This window comes from Crocodylus siamensis, chromosome 5, assembly GCF_052110815.1.
Source record: "Crocodylus siamensis isolate JL-2025a chromosome 5, ASM5211081v1, whole genome shotgun sequence".
NCBI classification, from domain to species: domain Eukaryota; kingdom Metazoa; phylum Chordata; order Crocodylia; family Crocodylidae; genus Crocodylus; species Crocodylus siamensis.
Window position 1 is genome coordinate 89,046,661 of NC_143399.1, and position 22,844 is coordinate 89,069,504.

Genomic DNA, 22,844 nt, shown 5'->3' on the forward strand with positions numbered 1-22,844 from the left:
AATTTGATGTTTGTTCACTGGATAGTCCTTATGCATTTGAAGTAGGACTGGTTTTGAAGCTCAGATGTGTCAAACCTGTGTGCTTATTGTACTTTGTTATTGTAAGTAGAGTGAAAACTGCAGTACCCAGTATGTTATTGTGTTGGCAGCTACCAGCCTATGTTAACTTTGGGGTATAACTAAAGTTGAACCCCTCAGGGGTCTCAGTTCCCCTTCAAAACAAATAAATCCTGTGACTCTAGGAAAGAGTTTAAAACTTAGAGTGATATTACAAAAAAGGTGGTTGGGGGTGTGTCGTGTCTAATTTTTAGTCCCAGTGCAATGTTAATATTACAATCAGCTTTAGAAGTCAGATGCCAAGATTTGAGGTCCTTTATAATATTAACTCTCTTTCTTTGCACAAAGGCTGTTAAGAATGTGCCTAAATATAGTGTGTGCCATGTGAGAGAGTGAATGTTGCTATGAGAACCTTAACCTCAATGTTTCATTTATGTTTATGTGCACAAAGTGCCAAGGTTAAGGTTACCTATGAATTTATTTCCCTATTTTTTTATAAAGAAAGCATTGTCCAGTGAATGGTGACATTTAATGGCCCTACATTTTGAATTCATGCTCTTATTGCTACTGCTGCTACTTCTGTTGTTGCTCTCCTACCCCAGTATTGCAGAAAAATCTGGAGGGAGAAAATGTTAGAATTGCCTCATGTGTTTCAGTGAGACAATTAGAACATGCTTCTCACCCAGCAGCTCCAGAGATGCCTAGAGAAATTGGGAAAACCAGGGTCTGATTATTACAAGGCTTGACTGAGCTAAACTCTATCAAACCTTATAATGTGAACATGTCCTTAGTCACTTCCCTATGAACCAGCTGCTACTCACTGGATGCATCTACACATGCGCTTTACTGTGGGGTAAACTAATTAGCTCTGCAGTAAAGCATCACCATCTACGTGTGCTGGTATTTGGGCTCAGTAAATTTAATTAATTCCACCATAAGACTGTCTTACAGCAGTGTAATTTACTTCACTGAAACGCATGTGTGGATACTGACTATGGGCATAAATTGCACCTAGTCAGCCCTGGCCATCTGCCCCGGCTCAAATTTGTGCTGCTCTGGGCACATGTGTAGATGGTGTGTCCAGGAGCAGTTTACTCTGGCTTAAACTGCTCCAGAGTTTATTGCATCACATTAATTGCATGCATAGATGCACCCCGTAAGGAGTGTAAGTTTTCAACCAAGTTGTTCATATGTAAAATGAAACTAATCCACTGCCATGTCTCTTTTTTTCAAGAAGTCAAATAACTAGTATATGGTGTTGGGGGGGGGCATCTTTAAAGTGAAGCAAGTTCTATGTCAACTCAGTTTTGAATGTTGAAAGTTTTCCAGAAAGTTGAGCGTATGAAAATTTCCCTTTATAGTCTTTCATTTGAAGTAGTTGTTACTCCTGCCTTGCACAAGGTACTTGCAATAACACTCATTTGCAGGAAGAAGAAAGTGCACAAATTAAAATATTAGGAGAAGGGATGAAAATTGAATACAGCCCTGGCAAAGAACTGTTTTAAATCTTGTTCTTTTTATTCATCTCTCTTACTTCATGTAACCAAGTCACTCTAGTTGATACAGGGAAGGTGTGGGATTGGGAGGGAAGAAGTGTTGGGGGGAGGAAGAAGGGGGTGGGTGGACTTATCAGTCATAAGTGGCCATGACATGAAACCATGTAAGTGATGTATGTTAAAGTGCTTTCAATTTAAGTTTCTCTCCCTCTCTCTCAAAGAATTCTTCATAGAACAATGGTGCAGTCTGTTATCTGTTCTTTTGCGTTTGTAAGGCACTGAATGTTCAGCCAATCTAGTACTCTGATTGGCTGAACATTCCTACCCTTAATTTTGAATAGAAGGTGCCTCATGCTGCTGATGTAATTAAGAGCATTTTGTAAATGTTTATTATAAGCATTTGACTGTTTTATTTTGCCTCAGAAGGGCAGAGTGAAAATTTTTTTTAAAACTCATTTTCTGGACCCTGTCTTAGTGAAGCATGGTGAGGCGGGCGGGGGGAGCCTTCATGCTATTAAAATAAGCAGGTGAAATTTATGTTCCTGTAATAGAGCTCTAGTGTTTTACATAGCAATATCATGTGTGTTTGAGTGTGGCATTTCTGCTAGATACAGGCTTCAAAATGGAGTCTTACAAGTTTATATTAGGTGGTAGCACATTGTAACACACGTACACACACGTGGATGCACACACAAACACACATGCACCTCTTACCATTTTAGTACTATTGAGATTATTGCAATATTAACAAAATGGTTGTAAGAACTAAGCTTCTCCTTTCTCTTCCCTTCCTTCTCCCTCTTTCCCCCCCCCACCCCGAACCTCATAATATCTAAAGTTTGCCCTTAACACACAATATTCTGTGGGTCACCTGAATGAAATCAAACTCAGCTTTTCTTCCTGTCTCAGACCCCTAAATGTCATATTTTACGCTGTAAAGATTTTGCGCTTTGCCTTTGCTGCTTGCTCTCCCTTGTTCCCTTACTGGAATAGTGTTTGAATTAGGCCATTATGTCCTGCTAGCAACGTGGTCCTTTGTGTCCGGAGCGTCTGGTGACATGTGGCCACGTGCTGTCCTTGATTAACAGCTGATGAAATTAAGTTGTTTGCTTTTATTCTGGCTACCTGCTGTATTCTGATCCCTCAGCAACATCTAAGGAACAAAATGTTTTTCTTAAAGTGTTGAATGAATTCCATGCTATATTTAATAAAGCCTTAGCAATAGCTTACAGATGCAGATACTGGGTTTCTTCCTACAGTACATAGCTATAGAAAGAAAAGTAGAAATGTCAGTGGTGCATTTCTATGTGTGAATAGGGAGTTAGGGAAGAAAATGGCATTAAGTAATTCAGGAAGCATTTCAGCGCACACAGGACAACTAGAGAACAAGTTAGTGAGAGGGTACTAACACCTTTTCCTGCTGACTTCACTCCAACTGCATTTTTTCCTTCTCTCTGGCAATGGGAAGAAGGGTGCCAAGTGTTTTATGGTTCTTCTTCCTGTCCTTCACAAGTCCTCACCAGCCATTCCCAGTTGAAACAGCTCTTTATCTCTTGGGCCTGGGAAGCAGGAAGTATAAGAACGTTCCTTTTTGCAGCAGCGCGAGTGATGCCAACAGGTTAGTTCATGAGATAGAAAGTCCAACTAAGTAATTTTGTTCTGCTACAGAGGGTGGAGTCAGGTGTACAAAATAAACTATAAAAGATGATTTTTCCCCCTTTAAAAAAATAGCTTACTCTCTTTTTTTGGTATCAGTTCTAACAATAGATCAGAATCTGAAAACATTCTCTCCTTTTCTTCTTCCTCCCTCCTTCAAAAAACCCCCCAAAACCTTTCTTTTCTTGAAGAACAGTAAGTTTTATTTTGAAATTGCCTTCTAGATCCATACAACGAATGTAGAAGTCCATTCCGTCATTAATTCATGTGCTTTTCTTCAGTGGCTTGAGCATTCATCACTTTTCCCCGTACACAGCAAGCTTTGCAAAGTAGTTTGGTAACGTTCATATTTCAACTTTGAGATGGCTGTGTAGAATAATGCCTTATATTTATACTGTAAAATGTGTTAATTGCAGAAAATAAATTTGCCTAGGGGGCCCAGAACAGTGGGAAAGCCCCCTCAAACAGCTCCTTGCTAGGATTTCTGAGACTCGGTGAAGTGTTACCAGCAGTCTGTGTGCAGCTGTAACATTGTACAGAATGCATACCTTCCCGAGAGCTACAGCAACGGGGATTCCCCCTCCTCTTCTCCAGAGCCGACTTCTGAAAGAGCTGGCTCATCCCTGCTGTCAGACGAAGCAGTTTCCTGAATGCATGGGTTTGAGTCACGTTAGCTAGATTAAGCTTTTAACTCCTCCCTAACTGGGCTTGAGTTTGTCCTTAGCTGTGGGAAAGGAAAGTGAGTGGTGGGGGTTGGGGGAAGACATGAGGGAGGTGGAAGTTGTCCTGCATTCAGTCAGTGGCATACCTAATCAGTGACATAGCACTGGCTTTAACCTGTAGCACTAGAGCAAGGCACGCACATGAGCGGCACATATTCCACTCGTTAAATCCACAGTCTGTTATAATGAGAACTCAGAGCACTAAGCAAACACTTTGTTAAAGGATCAGGAGGAGGGGGGTGAGCCTGCTAAGGCGAAGCAAGAGGTAGCAGTAGCAAGCGGAGTAGAAGTTCAAGTGCTTAAGTTGCATGTAGATGACATCAGCTGCTGTGAGGCTGGGCTATTGAGAGATTTGGCAAAGAAATCAGAATTCAGGGAGCATGCCTGCTTTAGGCTCTGGAATTTGTGCCTTCTTTTCCTTTGAACTTTTTGATATCAGAGGTTTTTTAAACGTATGTGGGTGGTCATAAAAAAACAAATTTCCTATGTAATTTTTTTTTTTCTTGCTGGGGTGGGGGATAATTTGGAAGTCTGATAGTGTGTGGGAAATGATTACATCAGTCACAGAGAGGGCTAGGATTGGTCTACACAGTGTGGTTTGATTCACTACCGCAAAGATTGCGTGTAACCCTTTGAGTGGAGCTCTGGAAGAGTTGTCTGCCTCCCCAGAAACAGTACCCACAACAGGGGCTACGTGACAGGTACAGTACAATAATCCATTGACAACGATAAAACGCCCAGTGTGTGCAGCTTAGTCTGCAGAGGGTTGGAAGGAGGTAGAGAACAAACTCTCTTTCAAGAGGCAATCTATATTTAAAATGCCATCTTGTTCTTCTGACTGCTGCCTTTTACGTGCTGTTGAGGTAAGATTTTCCATATCAAATTACCCTTCAGGTTTCTGCTAGATAAATATCTATCTCCTTTCTTGCTAGGATGCACAGTGTTTTAATGTGGGGTTAATTTAATTCTTGATATTGAAAATTTGATTGTATGGGGATATAATTTTGCAGTAAGCGTATATTGTTTGAGCAGAACAATGCCAACAGGAAAGCATCTGTATAATTCAAGGGTTGGGGGAGGTTTCTGACATGTTCTTTTTATTTCCATTAATGTTTAGAACATACAGTACATGCTTGTTTGATTTCAAACTAGTCAAATTCTCAAGTGGAAAATAAATTCAGGAGTGAGAGAGATAAGTGGACAGAGCTAATTAATCGATTTGAGGGTGAACTGCAAGTGAAACTTCCAAAGTGAAACAGTCAAAAGTTAGTGCTGAACAAGAGAGCCATTTTTAATTTTTAGAAACAGGACTAATGTCAATGTAGATGTTCAAAAGCAAAAGGCCCCAAACTAAACTCGTTAGCAAATTTTCTTTTAAACGTGTTCCAGAAGCACACACTCTTGGTATTGTTGCATTTTGGTTTGCCTTGATCTGTTGCAGAAGGAACCTGTGCTTTCACTTGATATGGGCAGAATTAATATAAACGCGGTCTTCATGTGAAGCTGGGAGAGGAAATAAAAGGGATGAGAAGAAAGTGATCAAAAGTAAATTGTACGTTTCATGTGTGCTGGCTGTCAAGATGCCTGAAATTTTTAAAGGGATGCTGTGCATGGTAGCCATGTGGTTTGCATGTTTTCGAACACAAGGCCGTTGATCTGTAAGCGTGTCCTTTATGTTGCAGGATGTAAAAGTCTTTAGTGAAGATGGAACAAGCAAAGTGGTCGAGATTCTAGCAGACATGACAGCCAGGGACCTCTGCCAGCTTCTCGTTTACAAAAGTCATTGTGTGGATGATAACAGCTGGACCCTAGTGGAGCATCACCCTCAACTAGGATTAGGTAGGGAGCAGCCAAGGGGGTGGCATGGCTAACTGAATGTTCAATGTGTCCTTTCACCTGTTTTCATGTGAATTAAAAGTTTCTCTCTGTAACATGGGCTGAAATTTACTTTTGTGCTTTGTCTTAAAACAATGTGCTCACTATTTGAGCCATTTTAACTTTTTTTTCCCCCTTTCCCTCCTATGTGTTGTGTGTGCATGTGCGTATGTAGATGTGTGACTGTGTACGTGAGTCTAGCCTTCACACTAGTGCTTTGTTACCTTGCTGTTGCAAATAAACAGCTTAGGCAAATTAAGCTTGATCCCTAAAGAGTACTGGCCCTGAGAATCAGCTCAGCTCATCACCAGCTGCGAGACCTGGGTAAAGAGTCTCAGCCTTGCATACCTACAGTATGGTTATGAAAGCTACGTACTGATGGCGGGGGAGGGGGGTGGACTGCACTTGACTTGGGGGCTGGGGGAAGGGAAGACTGTTGGTATAGTCTGCAATGCATGGGCAATTCCTGGACCAGCATTGGCATCTGCTCTCTAGGCAGCAGCTGCTCCACCTGATTTAAATTAAGGTGCCATGGTTACAGTTTCAAGAAAGCAGTAACGGGAAGAACTGTGGGGAATTAAGTAACACTGTGAATTGGTTTAATTACAATACCTGAAAGAATCTCATGCTATTTAATCTGGCTTTCACTGTTATTTTGTGGAACTGATTAGTAGTAGCACTGATGTGCAGCTTGTTACAGCATGTTACTCAGGCACTGCATATACAGTGCTTAACTGCATATGAGGGAGTGCAATTACCTTAAAGACTATGGCACTTGAAATGTTAACCAACGTACTTCATGATGAATTTCTGCCTTGAAAAGGCTATGAAGGAAATGATCAGGAGTGGGTAAAGCATTAATTGTAATCATGAATATTGGCATACTGGGTATTGCTGCAGATTTTTAAAGGTCTTTAAAACATTTAATTCAGAGCTTTGATACATAGAGAAATAATTTGCTGGACTTATGGTGTCCTAAATGAGCACGGGTAAGCACAGCTAAATTTACTGTTTCACAAGTTCTCTCTCAAATGCTTAGCCAAATTACTAATTTTTTCCAATTAGGTGGTTCTTTAATGTAAAATGCAGCTAAACATAAAATGGAAACTCATTCATATAAAGTGGCACACTTTCAGTCCATAGTGCAAAAAATAAAATAACAGTCCAAGTTTTAAAAAAATCTTATATTTCTTCCATTTTAAACTGTGGATCCACACTCTAACAACCTTTTTAAAATTTTATCAATGCTCATTAAACTACCAGGCTTCCTTTCTTATATCCTCTTTCCCATCACTGCTTATTACTAAGGTATTGTGTAAACAGAAGCCTTCTCCTTTGTAACCAACATCCTTCTCCTGCCAGATTCATTCAGTGATGCCACAATTCAGTGTTTGTGACATCGCAATAGCTTCCATGGTGACTAATTGTGCTGTCAAACTCTGGTGTGTGACATCTCTGAATGAATCAGGCAGGAGGCTGATTAGGAAATCAAAAGCTTCTGTTTACACACAAATAACTTGGTAATTAACAATGATGGGAAAAGAGCAAGATACTTATCATTCTGCATTTATATACATTAGAACCTGCATATTGAGGAACCCCATTTTCTGCTGAAGTACAAACCAGACCCAAAATTGTTGCCATTGAATGTGATGAACAAACTACAAATTGAGTTATTGTAAAACACTTTCCGCAGGGAAAATGGCGGTGATGAGAGGAGGTAGATGTTGAGATTAGCTATTCAGTATTCCTAAATTATATCATTGAAGAATATACCTTAATTTAGGTCATATGAATATGCAAATATTTAAAAAAATTTCAGAAAAGTTGAAAGCTATTTTAGACTAACAAAAGAATTCAGACCGCGTATATACATTACTTGAATCAGTTTGTAGTTCTGAAAAAAATGCAATAAATTGCCACATAGAAGAAATTTCATCCAAATTCTTAATAAATGGAAGGAAAATGTACGCTGTAGTGTTAACCCACTCTCACTCACAAGCACTATTTTGTCTATACTTACAGTCATTGTTTTTGTTCCATAGCCTTGGTTGCAGTCTTCTGGGTGACTGCTTAAGTGCCTTTGTTTTTTTCAGATATTACCAGATTATGGCAGTGGACTCAAGTTACAACCCCTCTGTAACTAAAACCTATAGTTAGCTGGCTCATGAACAGCTGAAGTACTAACCAGTGGTAACAGGTATTTGGAGACAGGGAAAAAAGGTCTATTGAACAGTATTTCTAGGTGTTACTTTGCCTAAAGTAGGGCTGTGGATCGACATAATGATAAACCATTTAACTGTGCCAGTTGAACCGATGAACCTGTTTAGACTCTCTGCTCCTGTATCAGTATCCTGGAGCTAAATGGCTGTAATTGTAAACCTAAATGAAACATGCTTAAAGTTACAGTAGTTTTGCTTCCACTTAATAGAGCAAACAGACAAGAAAAATTACAGCATAGAGTTGTAAAGTCCTATAACTGTACTTTAACTCTGTTAGTTTGTCCATACCCTAGGTTTTGCTTGTTCAGGATCTTTGGCGGAAGTAGTGCTTTAGAAAATAGCCCTAAAATTCCTTGAGAATGTGATGGTTACTTCTTTGGCCTAGACTTTCATTACTCTCTTCTTCCAAGGAGTTCAGTTTGTCAAATAGGTTGGGCCCACCTTTTTACACACGGTAGGTAGCATGCCATGGACATAGAACATAACTTGGGACCCAGACACACAACACATGTCGGATGCTAAATTACATATGTGTACCATGTTCAAATCCTTGGAAAGCAGAGCATAATCATTTAATGTGGTAGTCCTTTTAGGTCCCAGTAATCTGGCTGTCTGCTTAGCATGCATATTTATTTGCTGCCAATGTTAACTTTAATATGCAAATAGTTGCAAACTTATCTCACTGTGCAAATTACTTGTGTGTCCAGTTCAGCATGTAGAATCAGTGGTTTTGATTACTTAACATCAAATTCATTTAGATTCCTGACACACCAAGACATGCCATGTTACCCCAAAGTTTTTCAGCATTGAGCCATTAGTCTCCAATATAATAATCCAACTGCTTTATTTCTAGCTTTAAAAACCGATTTATACTCCCATCACGCACACATCCCTTCCCCACCAGCATTAGCTGTCACTATATGGTGTTCCATTGTTAACTACAAACCGTTACTGATAAGGAATTGCGTAATCTTTATCAACCTATGAAACTTTAATGGTGATATGGTGTAAAATGGTTGTAGAAAATGAGATTTCTTGCATCTGTCTGCCTAACTTCAGAAATGCCTTGACAAACTTATTTTAACGTGGCTGGGAGAGCAGAGTTTTTCAGACCTTGTTGCAAATTTATGGGTCTTTAAATTGTAGTTTGGGTTGAAAATAAGGGTTGGTGAATAATGGCATTCTGTGGTTTTGCATGTGTATTGTATCTCTATTAGGCTTATTTAAGTGTCATGAAAAAACACATGACTCTTAATAGCCACAGCAGTTAGTGAAATAGGAAATCAGACTTCTTTGGGAGGCATGTATAATTGTTATTAGTGATGAACTCTGGGTCTTGCATCTGCAACTTGCTGGGTATTGAAAACATCTCTCTTTCACACAGTTCTATTTTTATGCTATTTAAAAAGTAATGAAAAGCAGTTAAAATGCTTTTTCTGCCTATATGTAGTTATTAGAGAAGACTCTAAAGTAATGCAAGGAGCAGATCAGAAGAATAAGAAAGTTATTTCTAGTCCCTTTAGTTGCAGCTAAGTTTCATAAAATGTTAAATCTTTATTTCTGGCTTGCTTGCATCCTCAAAATGAAAATCTAGACATTAGCTGAGTCAGCATAAATGCCATGACAGCATTTTCAAAGGGAAGTGGAGACTGTTTTGGTAAGGAAACAGATTTAGGACTTTTCAGCAGTCTGTATCAGATCCATTAAACATTCACTGTGCACAAATTAAAAGTCAAGATACCGGACATGCTGACAATATTTTGCCTAAATTACATTTCCTTAGGATAAGGAAGTTTAGTTTCTGCCTTAATCATGCGATTCAAGGTGAGCCGTGCACTGTCATGAAGAAGTTGAGGACAGTTTTGTGGGTTCAGTGAAGGAAGGCTATTTGAGAGTTCATGGCCTATCAGAGCACATCCTGCTGTCAGATCTCCACTGTCCTTACCTTGTGGGAAAGAGAAAAGATCAGTGGCAACTAGAATGCAAACTAATATATAATATTTGTCGTAACTTCTATCTTAAATTTTACCTGAAATCTCTCAGAGGTTTAGGGGAACGGGTTCTTAGATGGTGTAAAGATTCATAGCTCTACTCACTGTAATGGCTCTATGACAGTTTACACCAGCTGGAAGTCTGCTTCTTAGACACAAAGTTGCTTTCTGTCCTTCTTGTAGTTTTCTTGTGATCATGATGGGTAACTGCATTAGGAGCACTCTAGTAATAAAGGCTTGGAATTGTAAATGATAGTAATGGCTGAATCAAGTGCAGACAGGAAAAGATGAGACCTTTTTGGAATCTTAGTTAGACCAGAAGCCATGGTGATAAAATGTCTAAAAATGCATAGGTATTTTCATCAAACCTCATCTGGATGTTGATTTCATCACAGAAGTGTAGATGTATTTCAGTTGGCATCTGAAAAGTTTTTAAACTGAGCTGTGATTTTCACTGGAATAGGATCCATTAAGCTATCTTATTCATCCTTTGATATGTGCTGTTCTCTAAACAGATGGTGGTGGTGGGTAGTTCATTCATACAGATGACCAACTCTAGAAGCAAAAAAAAAAAGCCCTCTAACAAATATAGAACCAATGTTTCTGTCTGTCAGCCTTCCTCTAAGTGAAATCCTTTGACGGCTTTTATAATAAATGAGCAGTCTAGCATGTTACAAATCTGGCTTGAAGTTCACTTCAGGATGAAAGTACATTTGAGTCATATGGCTGAAGAGGTGACTATTTTTCTGTTATATTGTGAGACTTGATGATGGCCCCATCACCCATTGTTCTTAAAGCTTTCCCAAGCATTTCACTCCATTTAGTGTTTACAAAGTGGTTAAGGAAGAATTTGCTTCATAGTGTTATGAGTTCCATCCCCCTGTCCCCTTGTCTTGTCTGTGTCTCTCTCCACTCACACTCACACTCACACTCATAGCAGTAGTCCTCCTCTTCAAAATATCATACCTGTGTAATCCTGGCATATGAAATATGGAAAGAATGGGCACTTAAAGCCAAATACCTTGATACCTCAATCCTGTGTTACTATACTAAAGTGTATTGCTATGTTAAATTACACTAGGTTTCAGTGTAATTTGAAGGCTCTAAAAAACTCAAGCTTTTTTGAGGATCTTCATGAAGGATGTTAATGCAGTTGAGTGATTCTGAACTGTTCTGTTTGTGTTCTTTGCTGTGTTAGTCTTGCCTCCTTTTTCCCTAGGTAATTGGGTATTAACACTCATCTTTTCCTTCCACAGAGAGATGCTTAGAAGACCATGAACTTATAGTCCAAGTCGAGTCCACAATGGGAAGTGAAAGTAAATTTTTGTTCAGGAAGAATTATGCAAAATACGAATTTTTTAAAAATCCTATGGTGAGTCCCATTGTTAAACTAGTAAAACATCAAGGATAATAAATTGTTTGAGACACTGTCTGTCATAGACCGGATCTTTTTCTACAGTGCCTAATAATGGTAATGAACACAGTGAAGTCTCAAATGTGAAAACAACTTTCTTAAAAACAAGCAAGGATCTTAACTTGTCTTGAGTCCCAAAATAAGAGATGTGGAGTGGTTGTCAAATTGCCAAATATAATTTGTTTTTCAAGTAGCTGTTGCTATGCTGAAGAAAAGGAAAGCCCAGCTTGGTTTCTCTAAGCCAACAGCAACTCAACATATTCATTATCTTGAAAGTTGTTATTTGATTTGGAGCAAGTTGACCAAATAATGTGCAGTGTTCAGATCCCTTAATCTTTGCCAGTAATGAAGAAACCTATGGGTAACTTCTAAAGCACTTGTTTCATGCAGTTATTTCCTGTTTATAAATATGTATATTGCCCATTGGCCCATAGTAGGTGAGCTTACCATGACAGTTCTTCTAATGGTTCTTATTTCTCATGGACATTTTCAAAATACTTTTCCCTGTCTCTCACTCACCTTTCACAGATAAATGTGCAACACATGATAATTGCCTTGTTCAACTGGAAGTAATACTAGTAAAACAAGAACCTAAGAGCTGTTGCTATTTTTTAATGGTGTTTTATAACCCATTTGGGGTCATACTGTCAAACATGCACACAATCTGTGGGGACAGTCCAGTGATGCATACGTATAAGCAGGGTTTGAATTACACTTTGACTCCTGCGGGGATCTGCAAAAAAAAATTAAACCAGTTCATTGATTAATATTTCTACATAAATGAAGGAGCAGTCAAATTGGAGGACTCCCAACGCCCCCAGGTTATGATTTTCAAATCTTACCGGGGAGCTCTCATCTCTTATGTGAGTCTCAGCTCCCCTAAGCTTCCCCTTAATTTGCACCTTGTATATAAGCACCTGGATACCCGTTTGACAGCTACTGATACATGTTTGGAAATCTGCCCCTTGAAAGGGAATCATGTTTCAGCCTTTGTCTCTAATCAGAAAACCCTAATTTATAAACTATGCCCCATCCTTGTAATCTGTTCTGTTACTTCTGCTGCCAAGTTTTGTATAGTATGCTTGTTAATCTTAACATTAATTGTTAATCTAAGAGAGGTTAGAAAGAAAATGCAAAGCAGTTGACTTTTAGTTTTGACTATCAAACACTGCTGATTCCTTCAGATTTTAAGGCTACTGGTCCATTCAGTCAAATATCAGAATCTGGCACTGGCTAGTACTTATGGGAAGCTGGTCACTTTAATCTTTATAATTCACCTGGCTAAATATACGATGAGGTGAGAAGGCAGTTCCTCCTAAATCCTCAATCTGCTAATGCTTTGAGGCGTGTGTTTCTATTATCTAAAGCATTTGTGAAAAGCGTTCCTAATTGCTACAGGTTGCAATTTAGCTTGTTGATCATCTTTTATTTTAGATCTCAATTTCTCCAATCATCTAACAAAGATTAACAGCCTGTATAAAGTTGAAAATGAGATAAAGAAAGAAAGAGGTGGTCTGAAGTGAACTTGTGTATTTAGCTGTCATAGATTCCTGATATCATAATTCAGAGTGAATGAGATGATGCATCGTGCTGGCATTGTAGAGTATTATGAAGATTTAAAGCTTTGTAGAAATTCCCTGCAAGTGTGACACATTCTGCTTGGACCTAAAATTACTGTGCTACGTGAATGGGTGTCTACTTAAATTGTTTGTAAGTTGCAAGTGCTGCACATAAAGTTGCTCTGAACATACACAGAATGTTGCTCCGTGAAACTGTTCCAGTTTGTAGAATGTGTAGCTAACTAATCACTGCAGGGAATGCACAAGCTCTTTTACATTGCCGTGATACATAATCATCTTCAAGGGAAAAAAATTGAAGATTTGATAGTTGGAAGGTGTTGAGACCTAGGTGTGAACAAAATGCTGAACAAATGGCTAGCTTAAACACTGACAGTTATGCTCCAGGCCTAGTCAATTAAGAAGAAAAGTTCTGATGGATCTTAAAGTTGTTCAGGCCTGATTTGGTATTAAACTTCAATTTGGTTAGAGAGAGAAAACTACTAGCTAAGTATTTAAGTGCCTCTTACTTATCCTGGTAACTCAGGAGCTTTGATTCTATAATGTATTTTTCCTCATTATACCCCTGTAAGGCAAGGAAGTATCCCCACCTTGACAATAGAAGGTGAGGAAAGGTGGCATCTTGGGGAGAAACTGATTCAGAGAGCATGAGCTTTCATAGGCAACAACCTACTTTGTCAGATGTTAGCATATAACAAAGTAGATGGTTGCTTATGAAAGCTCTGGACCAGTGAGTCTCTGACGTGCCACTCTGTCTTATTTTCTGCCTGACTTATAGAATCATAAAAAATTAGAGTTGAAAAGGACCTCAGGAGGTCATACTGGGGGTTTGACAGGAGGTCTGACCCCTAGGTCATCTAGTCCAACTGGACTTGAGACAGCCACTTCTCTGCATCTTACAAATGGGGATCTAGGGGTACGTGGACTCTAAGTAACTAACCTGATCCCACATGGGAAGTCTGTGATGGCATAGGAAGTTGAGTCCAGGCTTCCCCGGTGTATTAGCCCAGTGGGGGCCAGCCTTTTAGGCAGGCATGCTACAGATTAGCCCCATACCCTGCCTGAATATCATGCTGATCCTCTTCCACCGCCTAATATGCTGCTGTGCTTTCATCTCCCTGCACTATGCTCCTTACTTGATCTGCTGCTGTGCATTATGCTTCCTGCCCTATCCTCCCTGTCCCATATGCTGTTCTGCTTTCTATGCAGCCTGTCTGCTGCTATGCTGCCTTTTCTCTTCCTGGTCTGCCAAGTGCCACACACAATCTACCTGTGCCACTCATGGCATGCATGCCACAGGTTGGCCATTCCTCTCCACTTCAAGAAGCAGGTACTAGAGCTTCTTGCTCCTTGTTGCAAGTATCATAAAAGCTGATTTATATTTTAGTTTTCTGGAGGAGGGAAAACTGTTATGTAGAAAGGTGTTGATAGAAATGACTTAGTCTCAAATTTCAGCAGTGTACCTTGTGAAATATCCCAGACTTCATTTTACAAAGCCATTTTCTATGTTTATGAAGTTTGTGTTTTTATGGTTTTATTTTTTGGCAGGTGGTAAAGGAGGAAGGGGTAAATAAGGCCTGAAAGCCTTAGTGTCACTTACACTGTTTTTTAAATATATTAATTCAGAAGTGGTGACTAAAGAATGTGCATAAATGTAATCTGACTCCAAACTCTGTCTCTCTCTCTCCCTCTCTTTCTCTCTTTCTTCCAACCCAGAATTTCTTTCCAGAGCAGATGGTGGCTTGGTGTCAGCAATCAAACGGCAGTATCCCACAATCTCAGCTCCTGCAGGTATTGAAGGCATGCTTATGTTAAATCAACCTTTTTCTGTAGAAGAGGAAGGTGCAGAAATTTGGAAATGTCATCAGGAAAAGGCTGCGTGCAAATTTTCAGCTTAGTGTGCAGTGTCTTGTGAAGATTTTAGCTAGTGTTACATTACAAACATTGAACTTCCACTTCCACATCCCCACTTGGATGTTACCTGATATAGCATGGGTTACTGCTTTTGGGAGTGTCTGCTCTGGTTAGGCTGTTAACATGATGAATGTGTGAGATTAACATCATCTTTCTGTCCATGGAGACACAGGAATAAATAGACTTTCTTTTGCTTTCTTCTCTTCTTACGTTTTTGTTCCATTCTCCAATCAATCCCATCCTATCCTCTTTCTTGATATCCCCTTATCAGTTAGGTTGACCCACCAGTGATAGGGGTACCTTTTTTCCCTTGGTGTCTTGTCCTGAAAAGAGCAGCTTGAAAAGAAAAAATGGGCCCCTATTGTTAAAAACAATAAGAATAATCATATTACCCTGTAAAGTTGTTCCTAACAGTGAATTTCTCACTTCTGAAGTATTCTTAGAAAACCAGACTTTCAGTGAAATTGAATTGTGTACTTTTTGCATAACCCTGGTATTTCCTAGCATAGCATCTGCAGTAAGTGTTAAATCTTAAACGTTTAATTTTTCAGGTGTGTTTTCCCCCCCACAAGATTTCTAGTGATGCAAAGCATAAACATGCATTGGAAGAATGTTTTGAGATTAGTGTTCATAGTTAAGGAACAGGTCTCCAAAGAGTTTAGACCCTTTTTTAGTAGAGTAAAAATTCTTTCAGGAAAAGAGACGGTGACAATAAATGAAGTATATGCAGTATTCATTAAACTTCAAAATAGTTAGGTAATCCCTGTTAAGTTTTGCCTAACTAAATTGTTTATGTGTGCCCACGTGTATATGCATGTATAAAATACATATGTCTGTAAAGACTTCCATTGTACTTTCTTCCTGCCAATAGCCAATATTTCAGGTTTATACTGTGTTTTTCCACATTACAGTTTGTAGACGGTAGTTTGTAGCTATGATTGCTTCAAGGTTAGCACACATATTGCTAAGTGGTAAATCTGTCTAATAAAATTCACATCCCATATATTACCAAGTTTGATTATCTCAAACGATAGGACAGTTAGATATCTGAAATATTTATATTCTATTGTGAGAAGTATGAGGAGCAAGCAGAAAGAAGTGGAGGACCTAGTACAAACACAGAATTAAGATTTCATTAGGATTACATAGACATGTTGAGATGGAGTACAATCATGGATGTATATAGCTTGTTCAGGAAGGATAGATAGAGGCAAAAAAGGAGGAGTTTCCTTATATGTAAAGGTGATATACAAGTGTCCTGAGGTTCAGTATGAAGCAGAAGGTAGGCCTGTTGAAAGCCTCTGGGTAAAGGTCCAAATGGAAAGCAAGAGGGAGGATGTCATGGTGGATTTCTGCTACAGGCCTTCAAGCCAGGAGGTGGAGTAGGGTGAGAACTTCTCTCAGCATCTGCCTGAAGTTTCCAAATTACAGGACTTGGTTCTCATGGCAGACTTAATTATTGGGAAATCTGCTGGTAGGGAAACATAACAGTTCACAAGCTGTAGATTGATCTACCTTGACTTTAGCAAGGATTTTGACAGTCTCCCACAGTATTCTCGTTAACAAATTATAGAACTACAGACTAGATGAAAATGCTGTGAGGTGGGTATGTAACTGGATGGATCATTGTATTCAACAAATAGTTATCAGTGGCTCTGTGTTGAGTTGGGAAGAGGTATCAAGTGGGTGTCCTGGGTCCGGTATTTTTTAATGTGTTCATTAATGATTTGGGCAATGGGGTTGAGTGCAAGCTTAGCAAATTTGTGGACACCACCAAGTTGAACAGAGTTGCAGATGCTCCAGACAGTAGAGCTAGGATCCAGAATGACCTGGATAGGCTGCAAAAATGGCCTGCAGTCACCCAAATGAGATCTAGCAATGTCCTGCACTTGGGACAGAAATGATTACATGCACAAATACTGACTGGGGAGTGACTGGATAGGCTGCAGTATTGCCTATCAGGACCTGAAAGTTACAATGGACCATAAGCAGAATATGAGCCAACAGCATGTTCTTGTTCCCAAAAAAGCCAACAGTATATTTGGTTGTATTAACAAGGGGATCACTTGCAAATCAAGGGAAATGATTCTTCTGCTCTATTCAGCACTGGTAAAACTTCACTTGGAATACTGTGTCCAGTTTTGGGCTCCGTATGTCAAGGAGGAGGTGGACATCTTGGAAAGAACCCAATGCAGAACAACAAAAATGGGGGTCTTGGGAAGCAAGACTTATGAGGAAAGGCTGAAAGAGGAGCTAAACATAGGAACTATTACATTGGAGTTGACAAACTGATTGATTGCCTCCATCACCATGGGCAAGATTTCTAAGTAGGTCAGGTGCCAAACTTCCACTGAACTCAAGAATGGGACTTGGGCATCTGAACTGCCTAGGAACATTTGAAGATGCTGCTGGGCATTCTTTGCGGGCTACGTACTCTTAAAAGTTTAATCCTTTGTCACAGTTCTTAGAATTAACAGATTTTGGTCTTCCCTACCTCTTTTTTTATTCACAGACTGGAACAACTTTTTCAGCTCTGAATGAGCTAGACCCCTGGGGTTTTTAGTCTGGAGAAGACTAGATGGGGAGGGTGCAAGGCAGGATTTGAAAACAGTCTTCAAATTGCTGAAGGTTATAGTGAGCATAAACATGGGCTTTTCTCTCAGGCCACAAGGGACAGGATGAAGAATGATGGTCCCAAGCTTCAGCAGGAGAAATTTAGGTTGAAAGAGGAACTTTCTGACCGTGAGGGTGATCAGGCATTGGAACAGGCTTCTTAAATTGTGGAATCTGCATCCTTGGAAGTTTTCAAGAGCAGATTAGACAGATCCTTGGCCAGGATGGTTTAGTCAGGGGTGATCCGCTTTGAGCAGAGGGCTGGACTAGATGACCTCAAGAGGTCCCTTCTAGCCCTACTCTCCAATGATCCTGTGGGATCTCTGACTCTTAATTGTTTGGTGAATTGAACAGATCTAACACTGATCATCAAGTCATCTATTCGTGACCAAATTGTTCAAAGATGAGTGCTTGGGCATAAATGTCTAATCTCTAGTGTTTTAGTCTTTTCTTCAAATAGGTATATTCCTACCTTGCAAGGTTGTTATGGGTCAATTAGGTTTGTAAATTGTAATCCCTATGTGGATGTATGTTACAAACAGAAGATGTTGTTGCCTAGATGATACCTTAATTAACATGTATGTTTTCTTCTGTGTTTATATTATTTAAAAACACATAGGTATTCACAGCTGCTTTTTTCTCCTCTGATTTCTATCACTTTGCACATTTTACTGACCCTCTGTTAGATATAACAAGTTGTTGCTGATTTGAACTGCTAGTTTCTTTTTGCTCCTAAAAACACTTCTAAAACCCATTAAATACCATGTACAAATAAACTGGAAAATATTAAAAAATCATTGCATTTCCATTTAACTAGGGAAAAATAATTTTAAAAGCTCATTTCTGTTGTTAAAAATGGATGTTGCATGGAAAATGAGTTAGGCCTCTTAAGTCAATTACTGCTTTAAGATCTGTTAAACATGGCATATTAAGAATGATTTCTAGTGTACCCTAGCCTACTTATTCAAACTGGCTGATCCATAAGGATGTAGGCCAAACTAATGGAAATAACTTAGGAGCTGCAGCTTGGTAATCTCCGTTTCTGTTTGTTGTGCAGTGGCATACCATTTGGATAGAGGTATCATCATCAAAGCATTGTGGAAAGATAGTCAAACTGTTGGGCTTTTATGTATGGATGAGAAGTGGAGACCAAGGTTCACTCCTTACTATAGAACAAGGGTGTCAAAGATATGACCCACGGACCAAACTGGGGTTAGAAATTTGACAGTTGGATGAGAAGCGACAGTGTTCTGCTGCAAACTTTCTATCCCTATCCTGAGCCCTGCAGGCCAGATCTGGCCAGCCATGTCATCTGGCCCACAGGGGTGCCTTTGGGGCTGGAAATTTGACAGCCAGAGGTGTAGTGTCCACCCCTGCAGACCAGATGGCACGGCTCTGCATTCAGTATCCAGCCTGTGAACCAGCCCCATGCAACTCACCCACTTTGTGGAGCCAGATGAATTTAACAAACCTGCTCTAAAAGATCTGTAAAACAGAACACCTGTGAGAGCAAGTTGCTATCACTGAACAATTTTGGAAAGGAGAGAGAGAAACATGCCAGTAGGAATGTAAAGTTTCCTAGAAGACTTTATCAACCACATTTTGTAGAAGAACTTCACCAATAATTCAGCAGATTAGGTAGGGTAGAGGATGAGGAAGGATAAAATCCGGTTTTAGAAAAACACAAGAAGCTGATTTAAATGAGATCTGTTTCTTATTAATAATTTTTTTCTTTTTAAACAGAGACTTGGTACATGCCAAAAGTAATTATAATCTGTTCCACTCTAAACTTTCAGTATTCTAAGAATGTAGTTGTAAGAGGTTGAAGGAGCTAGACATGCTCAGCTTGTGGAAAAGGTGTTTATGACGGGATACAAGAGCAGTCTTCTAATACTTGAAGGACTGCCATAATGGAGAGGGAGAACACCTTTTCTCTCATGTTGCAGAGAGTAGAACATGGATCAATGGCTTAAAGTTACAGCAAAGTAAGTTTAGATTGAATATCTGGAAAAACTTCTTCACTGTTAGAACAGGGATGCAGTGGAATAAACTCCCAGGGAAGTTATGGACTCTCCATCACTGTAGGTATTCAAGAAGAGGGTCAGAGATAATATAGGTGTAGCTATGTCTGTGTTCTGCTATAGGTATTTCCTACACTTTAGGGCATTGCTGGTTGTTGCATGGGGCTGAGCAGCAATTCCATCCCCTTCTGCTACATATCAGGGTTTCCTTTTTTAAGTCTGTTGGCGGCAACCAAGGTTGGGGTTTCGACTGAGGTGTGTCAGTGCTCCTCCTTGGACTTAAAGCCAGAGGTTCCTAATTAGAGGGTCTGGCCCCTCTGCTCAGGATCAGACTGATGGCCATATCTGGGGTCAGGAAAGATTTTTACCTCATGGCCAGATTGGTACAGACTGTGGAAGGGTTTTGCCTTCCTCTGGAGTATGGGATGTGGGCCCTCTACCTGCGATCTCTCGAGTGTATATTAACAATGTTTTACAGAAGCAAGACATTGTGTGCCATGATCCTCCTGCTTTACCTATGCAGATTAGAGTGTTGTCTTGTATTATGTCAGGTTTTGCGGTAGTTTTACTAAGAGGATGGATTATGGATTGGCATAGGATGTTTTGGATAGGGATGATCATGCCTCTAGCAGGGGGTTGGACTAGATGACCTATAGAGGTCTCTTCCAGCCCCACTTCTCTGTGATTCAATGAATGATTTCATCAGTTGTCATCAGTGGCAGGGAATCTTTTCCAGTTGCAGGCTAGGATGACCCCAATCCTTCATCAGAAGCGGGAATGCAGGTAATAGGACCCTGCCACTGCTGGTGCTTGTCCCCACAGCAGCATGGGAAGAGTGCCCACTGCCAAAGCCCCATATCACAGGTTGGATCCAAAGACTCCAAAGACTGAATTCAGCTGCAAGCCATAAGCACTGACTCCATGGGTGCTCGAGGGATAAAGCACCCACTGAAAAAAGTTAGCAGGTACTCAGCACTCATGAACCACAGCTGCTGCTTGTAGACATTAAAAAAAAAAAAAAAAAAGTGCTTTACTGGAAAAAGCAGCGTGTTACTTCAACCTGGCTCTGAAACGTCTGTAAAGATGGAGCACTTCAGCAGGGCTTTTTGGCACTTTTAGGTAAAGCTGATTCAATCAGCTATTAGATAAAAGCACCAAAAAAGCCCCACTAAAGCACATATGCAGCTCACTGTGAAAACGTGCTCAGTTTAAAGCGCTCTTTTTTTTTTGTTTTGATTCTTTTTTTTTTTTAAGTCTGCAAGCACCCATGGCAAAAACCGTCATCACCTATGCCATATGTTGCCTACCTCTGGTCTAGCTCATTCAGAGCTGAAAAAGTTGTTTTCTCTCTTCCAATCTGTGAATAAAAAACAGGTAGGGAAGACCAAAATCTGTTAATTCTAAGAACTGTGACAAAGGATTAGACTTTTAAGAGTACATAGCCTGCAAGGAATGCCCAGCAGCATCTTCAGATGTTCCTAGGCAATTCAGATGCCCAAGTCCCATTCTTGATTTCAATGGAAGTTTGGCACCTGACCTACTTAGAAATCTTGCTTATGGTGATGGAAGTAATCTATCAGTTTGTCAACTCCAGTGTAATAGTTCCTCTGTTTGGTAAGTCACTTGGCTTTAAATTAGAGGTGCACCGATACATCAGACCGATATCAGATCGGCACCAATATAAAAAACATTTTCTGTATTGGAAATAGGCCCGATGCGACCTGTTAATTTGTCTAATAAATACCCGTGCACACGCATAGCTGCAGTGCAGCATGTAGGCAGTGAGGAGCACTGCCCAGAAGTGTGGAGTGGTGTAGGCAGCTGGTAAGTCTGGTGTGGTGGAAGGGGAGGGAGGGAGAAGGGACGTGGGGGAGCAGATCAAGGCTCCTGTGGTGAGGAAGGGTGTGGGGTTGGGATTGGAGCAGGGGCTGCCCAGTTGGGGCTGTGGTGGGCATGGAACAGGGGTGTGGCTCATTGCGGGGGGCGTGGGAAGGTGGGGGCTCCCACCACTGCACATGGATCATTCAGTGCTCATCTGGCAGCTTTTGCTTCTGCTCCCTCCACTTATCTGGGAGGGCATGGGGGGTGGGGGGCAGGAGTGTGCCTTGGGGCAGGGCGGGCTGGGGCCAGGTTCTTCCCAGCCGGGCAGATGTGGGGGCACATTTTTGTCCCCCCTCGCCCCCCATGCCCTCCCAGACAAGCAGGGGGAGCCAACAGACGAGCACCAGATGAGCCGTGTGCAGTGGTAGGAGCTGCCCTCCCCCTCCCTTCCCGTGGCCCCCCAACGAGCTGTGCCTCCGTTCCGACCCCAGCCCGCAGCTGCAGTCCACCCCTTGCCATGCAGATCCAGGGGACATACGCCCTCTGCAGGGGCCATGATCTGCCCTCCCACACCCCTTCCCTCCCCTCCCTTTCTACCACATCAGGTGGAAGATCTGCGTATTGAAAATTGGATCAGTATCGGCCAATATGTCTCCTTAAAAATCAGCTATTGGTGTAGGCCCCAGAAATCTCAACCGGTACACCCCTACTTTAAATGCAGTGCATGGTTTTTTCTTATGTATACAGGATATATAACCTATCTGATAAGGATTCTAATATGCTGACTTTGCATAGTTTTGATTGAGTACTAGCTTGGAGTCAGATGCAGCCTGCCAGAGATTCAAAGTGCAACAAAAATGCCTAGTGAACAAAAAGGTCATTTTCTAATGATTAATATAAAAATTAAGAATCTGAGTAAGTGTATGCAAAGCTATATAACTATTTAAGTACATTTATCTAGATAACATGGCTTCCTGGCTAATCAAAGTAGTAGAAAGGTTCCTTGTAATAACGTTTTGTTTAGTTGCAATCAGCACACTAATATTTATCCCAACCAAAGGAAACTAACTTTAGGAAACAAAGTAGAAACAAGATAAATTATCAGTTTTATTTTTGTTTTTAAATTGTCTTTTGAAATTGGCCCATGCCTAATAGCACTGAAGACTGCTAAGAGAAGAGAAACAAATGTTTTATTAATGTTTAGTATGTGTTTATACAGTACTTTGAAACTGTGCTGAAAGTGTATATTTTATTCATTTAAAAAAACTTAAAAGGAGTAAATTCAGAGGTAGTATATGCAGAGTTCATGTTGGGCATGCTCAGATAAACACATTATCCTCTGAAGTGCTCTGTATATTGGCAACGTTGTTATTTGGCAAATAAATGCTAGTAGTGTGTGTGTGTGTATATATATGTGTGTGTGTGTATATATATATGTGTGTATATGTGTATGTGTATATATGTA

At 40.2% G+C, this 22,844-nt stretch overlaps 1 protein-coding gene across 2 annotated transcripts in view; it reads left to right on the forward strand.

Moving 5' to 3' along the window:
- GRB10 (growth factor receptor bound protein 10) overlaps nucleotides 1-22,844 on the forward strand; it is a 187,643-nt gene that overhangs the window by 139,145 nt on the left and 25,654 nt on the right. For both annotated transcript variants that reach the window (XM_090049654.1, XM_090049655.1), the window contains 3 exons: nucleotides 5,614-5,770; nucleotides 11,276-11,391; nucleotides 14,727-14,801. In XM_090049654.1, coding sequence (XP_089905780.1) covers nucleotides 5,614-5,770; nucleotides 11,276-11,391; nucleotides 14,727-14,801 — 348 coding nt within the window. The remainder of the gene's footprint in view (nucleotides 1-5,613; nucleotides 5,771-11,275; nucleotides 11,392-14,726; nucleotides 14,802-22,844) is intronic.